This window comes from Mobula birostris, chromosome 3 (assembly GCF_030028105.1).
Source record: "Mobula birostris isolate sMobBir1 chromosome 3, sMobBir1.hap1, whole genome shotgun sequence".
Taxonomy (NCBI): domain Eukaryota; kingdom Metazoa; phylum Chordata; class Chondrichthyes; order Myliobatiformes; family Myliobatidae; genus Mobula; species Mobula birostris.
The window spans coordinates 166,631,664-166,647,396 of record NC_092372.1 but is presented as its reverse complement, the minus strand read 5'-3'; the positions used below and the strand labels follow the sequence as shown (position 1 = coordinate 166,647,396).

At 39.5% G+C, this 15,733-nt stretch overlaps 1 protein-coding gene across 1 annotated transcript in view; it reads left to right on the top strand.

Moving 5' to 3' along the window:
• Positions 1-15,733, top strand: part of LOC140195398 (E3 ubiquitin-protein ligase HECW1-like) — a 409,392-nt gene that overhangs the window by 288,594 nt on the left and 105,065 nt on the right. The window contains exons 12-14 of the mRNA XM_072253630.1: positions 4,790-4,860; positions 10,282-10,403; positions 14,065-14,250. Coding sequence (XP_072109731.1) covers positions 4,790-4,860; positions 10,282-10,403; positions 14,065-14,250 — 379 coding nt within the window. The remainder of the gene's footprint in view (positions 1-4,789; positions 4,861-10,281; positions 10,404-14,064; positions 14,251-15,733) is intronic.

The window sequence follows — 15,733 nt, the reverse complement described above, 5'->3', positions numbered from 1 at the left end:
GCCTGGCCTGCTGATTTCCTCCAGCATTTTGTGTAAGTTGCTGCTCAGATAGCTACATTTATATCATGCCAAGAAAGTCTGCATGTAACATAAGGGCCGAGCTGAAGTTACTTCAATGATAGATAAGGAATGAACCGAAGTTATTTAGGTAATAGATGCATTCAAAAAGTGATGTTAAAGGGTTAAAGCTTATCCATTCAAATATTGGTAAATGATATTAGTATAGATGGGTACTTGATGATCAGAAGGTTAGGATGAGTTGAAAGACGTTTTTGTGCCATATGAATCTATGACTCATTCGAGTAAAATTAAAGTTGTGTTATGTCCTCAAACATTTCATAACACCTTTGGCTTTAAAATTTAATAATTACAATTTGTGGTGTTTCAATTCTTCTGATTTTAAATATTGTAGGAATAGCAAGGTAAATATTTTTTAAAATCTCTTCTTCTGTTTTCTTTTTATCTGTCACTTAATCCTATCTTTATCCTGACTTTGCTTTTAATAGATATATTGGCATTGGGTAGCGGAGTGGAGGTGTGCCTCTACTAAAGGAGATGTAAAGCGTTCCTTCCCTCCGCTAGCATGCAGGTCACCTTTGGGCAAGGTGTAGCACCTGCTTAATCCCCCCCACCCCCACCAACCGATCATGGTTGTGAAGCGAAGGGAGCAGGTGATGGATGGTCATATGAGCAGCTGGTGCATATCACAAGTCCTGGTTATGCAACCACTGACTCCACGCAGACAATCTCTGAAGAATAGTGATAATGGCTGAGGTTACCTGTCTTGTAAAGACACAGTCCAAAAGAAGGTAATGCCAAACTACTTCTGTAGAAAAAAAATTACCAAGAACAATCATGGGTATAGAACCATGATCGCCTACGTCATATAACACAGCACATAATGATGATGATGATGATTGGCACTGGATTATCTATTGTATGTTACACTTCCTATTTCAGGTTGTGTGCTTCATTATACCTCCAGATTTCTACAAAACATGCTGACTTAAAATGATTAGTTAATCACTGAAAGTAGCAAAGCAATGAACATCTTCATTTACTCCACACCACTAAGACCAAGCCATTAGCATCACCATGAAGGCATTTCTGAGGAATGACTATTAAGGAGGTCTTTTACCATTGGTAGACATTCCAATAGGTTGGATTTTACCCATTTTCATGCTCTATAGAAGCCTCTATTACCCATGTGTGTAGCACTAACAGTGAATCAGGAAATCCACAAGAAAAATCTAAAAATTGGTGAAAAATCCGTAGTGGGGTTTTCACTCTGAATCATGTGTATTTCCTGAAGGTGCCTGCCTGAAGAACTTGTATCTGCCATGCCTTTGACACAGTGACCAAGGGGAAGCAAGTCAGCTGTTTAAGAACACTCTCTGTAGCAGCCACGGTATTGAAGTGTGAAACACTTCCATGCATTCTCCAGAGAGGACGGACAGACTCCTTACAGAAAACGTTGGAATTGAACTCTGAACTCCCCTGCCCTGAGCTGGAATAGAGTGGCACTAACTGCCATGGCACCCAAAAGTGCCATTGCTTATGCCAGCTTTCACTGAGCTGCTTAATGAAGAGATGGTACAATCATTATTAGTGATATTTGTGGATAAAGGTGTGCAGCACAGACAAGTGAGTCTGTCATTGTCAGTGGGCAAGACCTTTTATTCCCAGCAGGGACCCTGAAATTGACATTTAATTGTGAAATTACTAAACAGTTTTCTGTTTGATTTAATCTGAGTGGAAGATGAACATGTATGACAAATCATGTTCACAATCCAATTGGATCACTTGGTTGCCTAGAAACTGAATTTCACCCTCTTTTGGTGGAATATATGCTGTATATAGCGGTAATGCTCGATTAAATCCACTACAAAAATTCACATAAATATGTGAAAAAGGGTATTGCAGATGGGATGTCATCTATTTTTGCCCATTTTATGATGGGCAAGTGTTCAGTGTGCTAAAGTGAACTGAGGCTGGAAACGTCCGGGAAGTTTTGTGATAGCCATTAAATGGCCCGGGACTTAAATGACCTTCACATGTAACAGCAGCGTGAGTCGATACAATTGCCAGGCAACAGTTCCTCACTCACCACACTTCTTACTCCATGGTCAGTACTTCTCAACATCTTAATCATGAAGATTTTGTGTTTAAAAATTAAGGAAATAAAATAAATACTGAAAATAGTGTTAAAAACCTTTGTAATATTTGAATTAACTACCTGTTCTTGTCGTATTAAATAAATTTAAGACATAATTTATTTCTTGAAAAATCTTGGGAGGACAATAAAGTCCATGTAGGAAATGCTGAAAACACTAATAGTCTTTTCTTGCAAAATGGCACTTATCCTTTGTGGGCAGGCCCTGCAGCTGACCGCAGAACAAATCCTTGGAGATGAAAGGGAATGAGGACGGAAAGATTATTCACCCCTCTGAATGTGAATAAGCATGACATGAACCCTTATTTTGAATTACTCCGTCAAATATCATCTTCATTGCTTTAAAATACATATATTCCAGTCTGCACAATCTATTTGGATTATAATGTGCACACAAATGTATTGGTATACATAAACATATAAAAGGACTAGTACTTTAGCAATGCAAGACCAAAACTTCATGCTGTAACAGAGCTGAATAAGTAACGTGGCCAGTGTCTCAGCCTTTTTCCTAATCAGTCTGAAATCAATCAAGCACTAATTTTCCAACAAATGAAAGTGGTAGCCCAGATATCAAGAACGACACAAAGGGTACATTTATCAAATCCATACTCCCAGCAGGGAGTTGCACTAGCAGAGGTCATAGAATAAATTGTATAATCGTTGCTATAACACCAACTTAACTCCCTTCAAGCTTGGCTCCTCTCAATGATTGGTGATTATTTTCCCTCTTATTGCTACAATGCTGTTGATTGTACAGTGATCCTCTTGTAACAGTTGTTAAATGTTTTGGCAGGATTTAGTACAACTCTTGTGTTGAGTGCAAATTGATCATCAACTGGGTTGAGGCAACAATTCTTGGTAGGTGGGGTGTTGCGGGTCTGGAATCTGAGAACTATTTCAAAATATTTGACATAAATGGCATATGAAATATTATTCCACTGTGATGTCAGACTTAATTTAGAGTGCTATTGTACATCTAATAGTAACATTTTTAGTGCATATTGTTCCAAGTTCTGAAATTCCCTCTCTAAATATTTTCTATATCTCCCTTCAACTTCTAAGAAATGCTTTAAAATTTTGCTACTAAAATTAAGCCTGTGCAACATGCCTCCAAAGGGACCACAGCCCTGTCGTGGTTTAGAGGCCTGTGTGCCTCAATGACCCAGAGAACTATGTTGGCTGGACTCAGGGCTTTATGCTTTGGCTCTTGGTAGAGTCACCCACACCAAACAGGTCAAAGGGTAGAGGCCAGACTAAGAGTGGTCCACCAGTCCTCCAGGTTTGAGGGTTCAGCTCAGGGCTAACAACCCTGATTGGTAAAGCAAAATTGTTACAGAAATAGCAATGAAGAACCCTCTACATCTGAGTCCGATGGTATTCCTGAGTCTCCACCCGGGACTTGCATGACTGACAGTAGTGAGAACTGATGGGAAGCTACTGACATGATGAAGGAAGCCCTGAACTCTGCCAGAGATGTTGGACCTTCATTGCTGCCCTAAATGCCAATGGCATAACGGCCAGTATCATTATGTGGCATGGTTTCTAAAGTTTCATAAAGTTGCAAATTATCTTCGGACCCTTCAGTGCAATAAAGATACTAAATAGTTACAAGTTCTTTCTCAGCATACAAGTTCTCATAAATGTTTAGAAGTCTTTACCTAAGAACAGCGCTGTGAACATCTGTATAACTTAGAATCATAAAGTAAAACAACAAAGAAACAGGCCCTTTGGGACAACTCGTCCATATTGATCAAGATGCCCATCTAATTTAGTCCTACTTATCTACTTCTGAGCCTATACCACTAAACCTTCTCTAGCCATTTACAGTACTTGTCCAAGTGTGTCTTAAATGTTCAGCTTGTGTGTGTTCACTCCAGAATTGTTGTATATTTAATGTTTCAATAATATTTGAGTAATCTTGTGTGTGTGTGTGTGTGTATACACGTATATGATTTAGCATTCTTGTTCCTTTAATTAATTCATTACAAGTTATATGTATAAATACATGAATTGCTTACATCATCACACTACCACATGATATGTGGGCACCTCTATTAGAGCAAGCTCAAAGTTAGATGTGCATGTTCAGACTCTCATGTCTTCCTTTGAACTAGTGTAATGTTCTGCTGTCAGTTACAAAACATAACAAGAGCGTGGTCATGTGTATAACATGTTGCCTGGCAATTAGAATACTAAGGCATCCTAACACATTTTCACATGTACTGGTAAGGATTGACTCCATGCTCTGAAATGCCCTTCGTCCTGAAACATCAACCGTGCTTCTTCCTATGGATGCTGCCTGGCCTGCTGCGCTCCACCAGCATTTTGTGTGTATTGCTTCAAAATCGGAACTGGCAGAGTTTGGAGAGTGTGACAACACTATGTCAAGGGCAGAAGAAATAACCTATACACTGAAAGAAAGACCATTACTGCCTCAGGTCACTTGAGTTATGGTTGATTTATAACACAAACCTAGTTGCCATGGCAATTATTTAACTGGTTTCAAACTGTGACTATAGAAATGTTGTTTCTTTCCTCACTCCAGTATAAACACCATGGTGCAGCTATTTCTGCATTCCAATAAAATTATTTCGCCTTCTGGTTTGACAACAGGTATCAGAATATCCAGCGGACAATTGCAACAGAAGATGAGACCACAACAGAGATTTCACAACCAAACACAGGCTTGTATTTTTACCTAATATATTCTTGAACACAGTTCTTTGTAAACCCTTAGCACAGTTCCAAGTATAACATCTAGATTTCTTACTTACTCAGGCATAATCACTATAGTTAAAATGTTCAGAAAAGGTCAGCTATAATGTCACAAGACCATCTTCTGTGGTTATTGTGAAGTTTCGTTTGTTTGCTTAAAGTAATTAATAGGATTTTAGTCAAATACTTTTGCTAATTGTCAATGCATGAAAGTAGATCAAGGTCTCGTGAAGAAACCAGTAATGCTCCGTAAGATCTTTCTGGTGCACCTGCAGGTTTAGGAAAAGAATGAGCGAAAAGATGAAAGCTTTCATGAGAAAATGTGATCTGCTTGTTCCTCTTAATACCTCCTGTGGGGTAGTGAAAATCCTGATGAGCTTCAAACTGCAGCAGTTGGAATCAATCACTTACCTTGTACAGATTCTTCAGAGCTATTTTACATCATGTAACATATGTAGGAGTGAACGACACGTTGAAATGCTGATTGAAGCAAGGTTGCCACGTACAAAAAGCACAAATTAGCTTATGGAAAAGTCAGAGATTTAATGTATATTCATTATACATTGAAAGCTCTGAATACTTATACAATAAAGTAAATCCTCGGCCCATCAACTACTTTGCTTATAATGTGAATCTTATTGGATTTGCTTTTGAGTTTGATTTTCAATAACTGCATGCCACCTAAAAAGTATCAGCTCTAGTTTTTTCCTGACTAGGACGTCTTCATAAATTACCACAGTGCATCATGTAGATGATACACTGTGGGCCTGGTTAGAGATTTACAGTATGCACTGTTTTTAACTTCTGCAAATTAGTCATTAACATAGGATGTGGGTGCAGCTGTCAAGGAAACCTTTAATTGCTCACCCCTAGCCCTGGAGACAGTGAGCCACCATGAACCACGTAGTTAAGTCACTGGTTCTCATTGTGGGCCATATGGCTCCCCAGGAGACATGTAAAGAACAAGAAACTGGGAGCCGCAGGAGTTTGTGAATAGGACATGATAAGTTTACTGTTTTAATGAAATATTACCAAAATATATCAATAAAAAAGAAATGAGTACATGTAATTTAATTGAAAACCTGAATTAAATGAATGGGGAAATATGCTGGATAATGCAAAGGATGCAGCAAAACAGTATAGCCTCAGTGTGAGGTGGCAGCAGTAGTGGGAGTGTGCGCCACGTCAATTGTTTTCTCTACTCCTGCTTGATCATGAACAAATTACCCTTCACTCCCTACAAGGCAGCCCGCTGAGCCCTGTTCCACCCCAGCCCCAAATCTTTGAACAGATGAGCCCAAGTGCAGGGAACGAGCCAATGTTTGGCTGCTCGAATGGACTTGGAGGCGATCCAAAGTGGCAAGGTGGTGCGACCCGGGCACGAGAGCAAGGAACAAGCCGATGTTCGATGATTTAAGCGCTGAGTCGAATTGAAAAGATCAGGATGTCATGGCTGGAAGCAAGGGACAGGCTGGTGTTCAATTCACTGCTCCACGAGGTTTACTTGGCCCTGCGCTGAACTGAGGCTGTGGCCTACAACTAAACCTACTAAATGCCCAGCAGATTATGGGCACCCGATTGCCCACCATTGAGAACATCTACCATAAACGCTCCCTGGGCAGGGCGAAAAGCATTATCAGGGGTGCATCTCACCCTAACCATGGACTTTTTACTCTCCTCCCATCCGGTAGGCACTACAGGAGCCTCCGCTCCCACACCAGCAGGCACAGGAAGAGCTCCTTCCCCGAGGCTGTGACACTGCTGAACCTCTCATCACAGCGCTAAGCAGTATTGCACCCATATTGTACTGTCTCAGTACTTTTATATTTGTGTGCTGTAGCACTTTTTTTATTCGCAGTTATTTTGTGAATAACACTATTCTTTGCATTTCTGGTCAGATGCTAAATGCATTTTATTGGCTTTGCATCTGTACTCGGCACAATGACAATAAAGTTGAATCTAATCTAATCTATTCTAAAGAGCTCCTGTGTCGGCTTCAGTGATGACTGGCTTTGTGGCTGTGGACCCACTTTTGTGAACTTCGGTTCTGAATGTTATCTGCTTACTTTTATTGTCTGCATGATTCATTTTCTTTTCTCTACACATTGGGTGTTTAACACTCTTTTTTAATGGGCTTATTGGGTTTCTTTGTTTTGTGGCTGCTTGTAAGAGAACAAATCTCAAGTTTGTATATATTATGCATACTTTGATTATAAATATACTTTAAATTTTGAACGTATACATAAAGTATCCTATTCAAAGTTTTGAAATAGTTTTATTTTTCATCACCTGTTACTTTATATTTAACCCATAATAATACCTAAAACCCGTTAATAATGAATATTGATTGTATATAGAATAATTGATACAGTTGACCAAAAATAACTTTAGCAACTAACAGAGACCATGGAGGATGGGAGCCACAGAGGTAAATGAAAGTCACAAGTGGGTCATGAGCAGAAAATGTTTGAGAACCACTGAGTTAAATCACTTCCAAGGCGCTGTGAGGTCAGTTATTTGTTCCTTTCACCTCATTAAATAAACGGTTGGAATTTAGTGAATTCAAATCAGTTTTAACAGAAGCACTCTGATACACTTCCTTCCACCAAGATTTTCTTTAAAGGCAAAATCATAGAATACAAACAAAATATCTCATGGGACTTAGAGTCTTCAAGTAAATGGCTAGACAAAGCGATCTTCTTCTTCCTAATAGTCTAGGAACCATTTGACCTGACGAGAATTTTTAAAACAATTCTTTTAAAAGTAAGAGGCATTGTTGTTGTTGATGTTAGTACTGTTTTTTCTCTGTTCCTTCTCTCTATGTTCCTGCTTCTTCCTCCTTGCTCAACCTCCTTACTCCCTCTCCCAACTCAGGGAGAAATTAGGAACTAGGAACTGCTTAGTTATTTTTGAGTCATCTTACATTTATTTGTTTATTTATTTATTATTTCTTCTTTTGTATGTAACCCCCTCACTGAGCCCGTATGGAAACTTGGCCCATCAGCTGGCTCTGCTAACAGCCATGGGATTCAGTGGTGAGAAAGCCACCTTTCATAAACAATATACAGCTAGGATCGATATGATTTGGGTTCAACCAAACAGGAAAGTCATGATGTTCCGATTTTAAAAAAACCTCGATTTGAGCAAACGCTGTGTAAATAGTGCCCATATACTGTTGTCAGTTGGCATGAAATATCAGATTGTACACAGCATAAAGTTTTAAATAAAGAATATTTACAAGTTTCAGCTTTATCAAACGGTTAGTAGGAAAAAGAAAAGAAAAATAAAAGGGCCCATTTCTGTTAGCACCGGCCAAATGTGCACATAAAGTTAGAGTTCATCTTGAAGTTTTCTTTTTTACTCTCACGCTGGACCTACGGTCTGCGTGAAAACACACATCACATTCCGAAGTTAGCTCGAAATCTATCTCAAACAAACGGGCTCTGTCTCAGGAGTATTGGCCCTTCCTTCTTGGAGCCATTCATTTGCACACAGCACTCTGTGCAAAAGGGATGCTCCTTCCCCTGACATCCTAAGCCTTCTTCCCTCCTGTCCTCTCTGCAGTTCCTGCCTAAAAAAAAACCGCGAACCACACTGTCCAACACCATCTTACTCCACCCAGCTTTCTCCCAATTCCACCATCCTGATTGGCTGACACAACATTCCTAAGTTGAACATCATAGCCCCTTATCTATTAGCTAAAACCAAACATCCTAAAAGCTGAAACACTGCTTTTACAGAACTGCTGAAATGAAATACCTACAGCATAGCAGTGAAAATTGTAACCAAGGCATTACATGTAGTTGCACAGTTTGTTGTCTTCTCCACATTGGTTGAAGACCCAAATTGGTTAATCGTTCATTGATTGTATAATGGTTATTATTCTATAGATTTATTGCATATGCCCACTATAAAATGAATCTCAGAGTTGAATATGCTGATGTATATGTACTTAAATAATAAAATTTACTTTGAACTTTCACCAAGTATACTGCATGATTTCTCCAAGGTTTCAAGTTGGAAGCACAGGTCTAGGATTTGACTACAATAACTGTCGAGCAGCATTAATATATTTCCAATTCAGAATGGGTGACTTGGAGAGGAAGATGTAGGAGGTGGTGGTCTTATGCTGGAGCTACACAAAGCAGGACTCACAAATTTGGTTTGTGGAGAAGCCCTGGCCAGTTTGTTCCAGGGAATCTATGCAAGTATAAGAAATAAGATAAGTTTGTGGCCTAAGGTAGAAGGAGTCAATTTTAGAAAACCTTGCATATTTATTTTTTCCACATTCATTATTTCCAACGGTCATGGAGCATACAGATCCCTTCTTTGTAGAAGTCGGCATCTTGGACCTCCAGAAAGTGGTCCACAGCAGGGGTGATTGATAAGTTTGTGGCCTAAGGTAGAACGAGGAGTTATACAGCTCTCGTTACACGCACATGCAGTTCAACTCTTTGAGTGATTATGCAGAAAGTTTGAAGTTAATAACTCATCTCTTTCAACCTAGACCACGAACGTATCAATCACCCTTGTTGTGGACCACTTTCTGGAGGTCCAAGATGCTGACTTCTACAAAGAAGGAATCCATATGCTTCACAACCACTGGACTAAGTGTGTAAATATAGAAGGGAACTATGTTGAAAAATAAATGTGCTAGGTTTTCTAAAATTGACTCCTTCTACCTTAGGCCACGAACTTATCAATCACCCCTCGTATACTGCACTCATAATGCTCAGCTGGTGGGGGACTGAATGTTTAATGTCATGGACCAGATTACAACAAGTAAACTGCTTTTATCTGGATGCCATCAAGCTTCTTTAGTGTTGTTAGACCTATAATCATTCAGGTAAATGGTATGTATTTCGTCACACTTCTGTCTTCTAGAGTGAGGTAGTGAAAGCACTTGGGATTGTCAGGTGTAGATCATTTGCCAAAGAGTACCCCACCCCATCTCCAATCAGGTCTTGTAGCCACAGTTTTTTAACTGGTATTCTCAATGTTATGTTAAAAGTCAGTCCTCACAACAGGGAAGAACTTGATGGGTTGGTGACATTGAATGTCAGTGCCTTTACAAAAAGAGGTATGTCGACTCCTTTGTTGAATACAGGTGACCCAAAATCCCAATTTTTCATAATGCAAAGCTATGTCAACTTTGCGTGTGTCAAGAAACACAAGTTGAAAAGAGGTCTATTTATTTTATTTTATCACATTAATGCTGTAAGTGTGAATTTTATTCTGTGAGTCAATTTTTTGGATAGATACTTGTGAATTCTTTGAAGGTGAATTTCCATTACCCAAATGGCCATAATGTGAGGGTTGCCTCTATGGTCATTTTCTGGCACTTTGTGTGTTTTAGCAATAATATTGTATTTCCACTTTTTTTTTACTAGAACTAAGACGGGAAGGCTCTTTGTCTCCAATGAATTCTCAGAAAATTAACATGTTATTGCAATCTCCAACTGTCAAATTTATTACCAATCCTGAATTTTTCACTGTGCTGCACTCAAACAATGTAAGTACACTTTATGATGTCTACAGTTTTTGCTATTGTTTAATAAATGACACTCAGCATACTGGTTTGTACCTGAATGTGATGGTTCTGCATTTTCTTGTTCCCAACCATTTCTTATACTGTAACTGGAAATGCCAGTTTCCACCTGCATGTCTACAACACCCAGTTCTACTTTATCTCCCTCAATCTTTGCTCAGCATCTGGTTGAGCAGAAACATGTTCAGTCCCACTGTAAACTCTATTCTGTAGCCAATGGGTTGCATCTTTCTCCCTGATAGCTGACTGAAATTGGGCCAGACTATTCACAAACTTGCTTTTAAACCTGACCCCATGAAGAGAATATGCATGTTTTTCTTAAGACTGTTTCCACCACTGATACGTCATGTGACTTCACTGTATCTTAACTCACCTGTGGATGAAGTCCTTGTACACCCCCTTGTCATCACAGGAATTGATCTTTCTAGTATATTCCTGTCTAGCCTCTAAGAACTTGAAATCTGATTCTCTTTTTTAACTATTAAACTGAAAACCTATGGATATTGACTTCCAGTTACACATTTCTCACCTATTCTTCAAATGCCTGTGTGACATTTCCCTCTCTATTTTTGGAAACTTCATCCAAGACAACCCTCCTGTCATTTCTGGATGATTGTCCATAAACCTAAACCTAGGCAATTTTCTCTTCTCCCTCTGCCTTTTCTACTTCCCCTTCCTCCCTCAGAAACTCCCTAAAACCCATCTCTTCTCTGACCAATCTTCTGGTCATTAATCTAATATCTAATTGGTTCAGTGTCCGATTTTCATGAAGGGATTGAGTTATACAGCACAAAAACAGGCCCTTTGTTCCAATTTGTCCTCATCAACCAAGCTGCCTCCTGAGTTAGTGCCATTTCCATGCATTTAGCCTATATAAACCTTCCCATCCGTGAGCCTGTCTAGATAACTTTTAAATGTAAATACTTATAGCCGACTCCACCATTTCTAAACACCCACCACTCTTCGTGTGAAAAACTTTCCTCTAGGATTCCTTTTAAAACTTTCCCCTCTCTCCTTAAATCAATGTCCTCTATTTTAAACTTCCGACCCTGGGTAAAAGACCTGTGACCTTATCTCTGCCCCTTATGATTTTGTATGCTTCTATAAGAGTGTGGTGCGTGGCCAAATGGTTAAGGTGTCGGTCTAGTGATCTGAAGGTTGCTAGCTCGAGCCTCAGCTGAGGCAACGTGTTTTGTCCTTGAGCAAGGCACTTAACCACACATTGCTCTGCGATGACACCAGTGCCAAGCTGTATGGGTCCTAGTGCCCTTCCCTTGGACAACGTCGGTGGCGTGGAAAGGGGAGACTTGCAGCATGGGCAACTGCCGGTCTTCTATACAACATTGCCCAGGCCTCAGTCAACATTGAAAATCGATGGACGGCCGAAGAAGAAGAAGAAGCTTCTATAAGATCATCTTTCAGCCTCCTCTCCAGGAAAAACAGTCCAAACCTATCCAGTCCCTCCTCATCAGTCCTTCAGTCCTGGCAACATTCTTGTGAATCATTTTTCCACTATCTAGCTAAATCACATGCTTCCTTTAGTGCCGTGACCAGAAAGAACTACAAGCAATATTCCATGTACAATCTCACTAACATCCCTTTAAGTGTAAAATTATGCCCCAGCTCATGTACGCAATACCCATCCACTGAAGACAAGCATGTTCACCATGTTACCTACCTATTGTCCATCTTTGTTCATTAACTGTCCTATGAAATACTTCAGAGCATGACACTACATTACATGCATTATAATCTGGTCTTTTTTTTGTAATATAGCCTACATTTTTTTCTTGTATGCTCTAATTTGTGTTCTTTCCCTTGCAACCTGAATTCACTACCCCATCCATTCTATGCCCAGATTCAATGCAGCATTGTTCCCACTTCATTACTGTGCTTGTTTTAATTCTGCTAAAAATGTTGGAACCTTCACCCTTCTCTCCAAAGTCATCTTCAATCCACACAACTTCACAATCTGCAGTCTCTCCCAAAACAAAAACATTTTAATTCCCTGTCTCATACTCACTCTCGGTGTCCCACGTTGTTCCAATTAAACTCAATGTATGCCTGAGGAGTCTGGACAAGCTGCAGACCCCAGGCTCACCATTGAGTTCAACCATTTCAAATAAGGAGCATTTCCAGTATTCTTTGCAAATTCCTTAGGTAATTCAGATGATCGTTTTGCATTTCATCTCCTTCAAACTTGTACTGTCTTATACCATCATATTTATCATATAATGTCACCACTGTCCCTTTGGTTCTTTCCCATCACTATAACTTACCTCTAACCGTACCTATAACCGTATCTCTTACTGTTCCCCCATTCTAGTGACAAGTTATCAACCTGAAATGTTAACTCTCTTTCTTTCGTACAGATGATGCCTGACATGCTGGTTTTCTAGCAATTTCTGTTTTATTCATTTTGTGTCTCTTGAACGATAATTTTTTGTGATTTATCTCTTTTGTTTAGCAAATTTGCGGTAGTTAATGGCCAAATGACTTTTTTAAACATTTCTTTCCATCCCATGTTTTCCTATCTATGCTACCTATCTGACCTTTGATAGGTTATTATTGGTGATAGCTCTGTGTTTGTGTTAGAGGAATATAAAATCACTTGACAAACGATACACAAGAAAACAGTTATTCAAATTATTTGATTAAATTTCAAGTATGCCAGCTTTTTTCCTTGCAGTTACTTCTATGGTAATGTAAAATGGATCCAATCTTATCCAGATTAAAACTTGCCACATGGAATTGCACTGTTTGGGAAGTGGCCCAGGTACTTGTGTATGCATCTCACCTCCGTGCAGTTAGTGTTTCCTAGCATCATGTACACACTAAATAATACGAAGGACTGTGTATCACACATTTCCTTTATTACTGGCATACCTTCTGACTTCTGGATACAACCTGTAACTCATTAAAGATTCAGAGAGAAACTCGGAGTGCATTGCTCAGGATTGGCAAAAGGGCATCTATGAAATGGTTGCAGTGGGATTTCGATGACTGGCACACAGAACCTACCAGCCTCAGTTACCAAGGGTCAGGATAATGGAAAGTGTAACAGCTTGCATCAGAGCTACTTGTTGAGACTTTTATCCCCCTTCACTTTCCACACCTTGCAGTAACGTAAGGCCACAGTCGGTCAGAGTTTGTTTGTACTGGACTATCACATGGGAGGCCAGGAATACACATGTTTCTCCTTCAGAGTGATTCCCTTCACCCTCAGGGCTTTCTTTTAGACTGACTTCTGGAGGCTGCAAAGAGGGAAGTACTTCAAAATCTGACACTCTGCCCAATGATCTTTGTGGCAGTCGTCGGACAAATGTAAGCTTCTCAGGCAGTTCCTGATGGGAACTGCTCAGCTCATACTTTAGCTCACAATTACCATTGGGCTGGTTTTGTGTTGCTCAGTTCTATAGTTTTTGCAGTAGATCTAAATGAGCACAAATGCTGCACGCTTTATGTGTTCACTGCATCAAAACAGGGAGAAATTCACTTTTTAGACAAATGAGTGGCCCAGCTGGATTATGAATAAGATCTGACAGTTAGCGGACAGCAGTGAGTTGTTATTGTTCTCTGCTAGTAATCTACGTCGACCCACTCAGGCTGCTTCTTCCATTTTCAGAGTGCCTATCGAATGTTTACCAACAGTACTTGTTTGAAGCACATGATACTGAAGGTCCGCAGGGATGCCCGGAATTTTGAGCGGTACCAGCATAACAGGGACCTGGTGACTTTCCTGAACATGTTTGCAGATACGCAGCTAGAGCTTCCTCGAGGTTGGGAGATAAAGACAGATCAGCAGGGCAAGGTAAGAGAAACTAGGCTGAAGAAAATAAGATGTTTCTACAGGTTGTTAACTGTAAATAATTCAATGCAATTTTGCTACTCAGCCAGTCCACCAGTTTCTACAATCTGTCTCCCCTGCCCGAACAGTTCTTTCAAGAAGTTTATTTTCCCTCATTATGTTTTTACAATTTTGTTAACAGAATACGACCAATTCCTTTTCTACTGAAGTTCTTTTTCCTGTAATGTTTTACTCCATGATTTATGGTGCTGATAAAGTGAATAATTTTACTTAAATTAGCTCTGCAAATAATATATCATGAATTCACTTTTTTTGTCTTTTATAATTTTTTACATAATTTGCATAAAAAGTCACTTACTGAAACGATAAAAAGATTGTGCAGTATAATTGTTATCTTTGATTACACACATAATAACATATCTACACCACACTCCTTTTGCTGAGCAATTTACTGCCTTTGTTGAAACAAACAAATTGAGCAGAGATTCGCGTTTGCTCAAACTGCAGTTATTTTGTAGACTGTTTCCACCTCCAGGGCTCCTTGATATTCCAAAATCAGCTCTAGCATGCCAGGTGATTTGCTTTGATTTTTGTTCAGAAGCGGAAGAATAATTGAATGTTGGATTTTTTACTTATTGCTTCAGTGGTTTGATTACGTGATAAGGCTGATGTGATGGAACAAAGGTAAAACAAGTCAAGGGACTGAAATTTTATCCTCTCTCTGGGTGGATCCAGCAACCCATTACCAGAATTTAAAAATTATTTTTGAATAAGAGGCAAATATGTAAAACAAGAAAGGTTAGCTCTTGGTGGGGCCATGATTTTGTACTAAATTAGTGTTTTAATAAATTTCAATAGTATTCATTATTTTAGAGTGACAAAGGTATTCAGGGAGATGCATGATGTTTGCCATGATATCTACCTAAGTCAGAGCTGTCAGTGTTTTTCACACTTTCCTGGGCAGTGCTTGGGTTTTCACCAATCACTATACACACCGATCAATCATATGTGATCCCTTTACTATGCTAAAAAGTGTCTCAACATGCGCCAATATATTCTCTGGGGCTGCCATCACTCAGTGGCCACTTTATTAGGTACACCTGCTTGTTAATACAAATATCTAATCAGCCAGTTGTGTGGCAGCAACTCAATGCATGAAACCATGCAACCATGAAGAGATTCAGTTGTTGTTCAGACCAAACATCAGAATGGAGAGAAAATGTGATCTAAGTGACTTTGACCATGGAATGTCTGTTGGTGCCAGGCAGGGTGGTTTGAGTATCTCGGAAACTACTGATCTCCTGGGATTTTCACACACTGGAGAGCAAGGATGGCCAACTTATGGTGCATGCGGCAAAAGTGGCGCATTGGATGATTAGAAGTGGCACATTGCACCCCAGTGATAATAATAAAAAAGTAAGCCTACTCATGGAAAAAGAATTAACCAAAAACCAATTTGTAGAAAAAAAAACCTATAACAGGAATT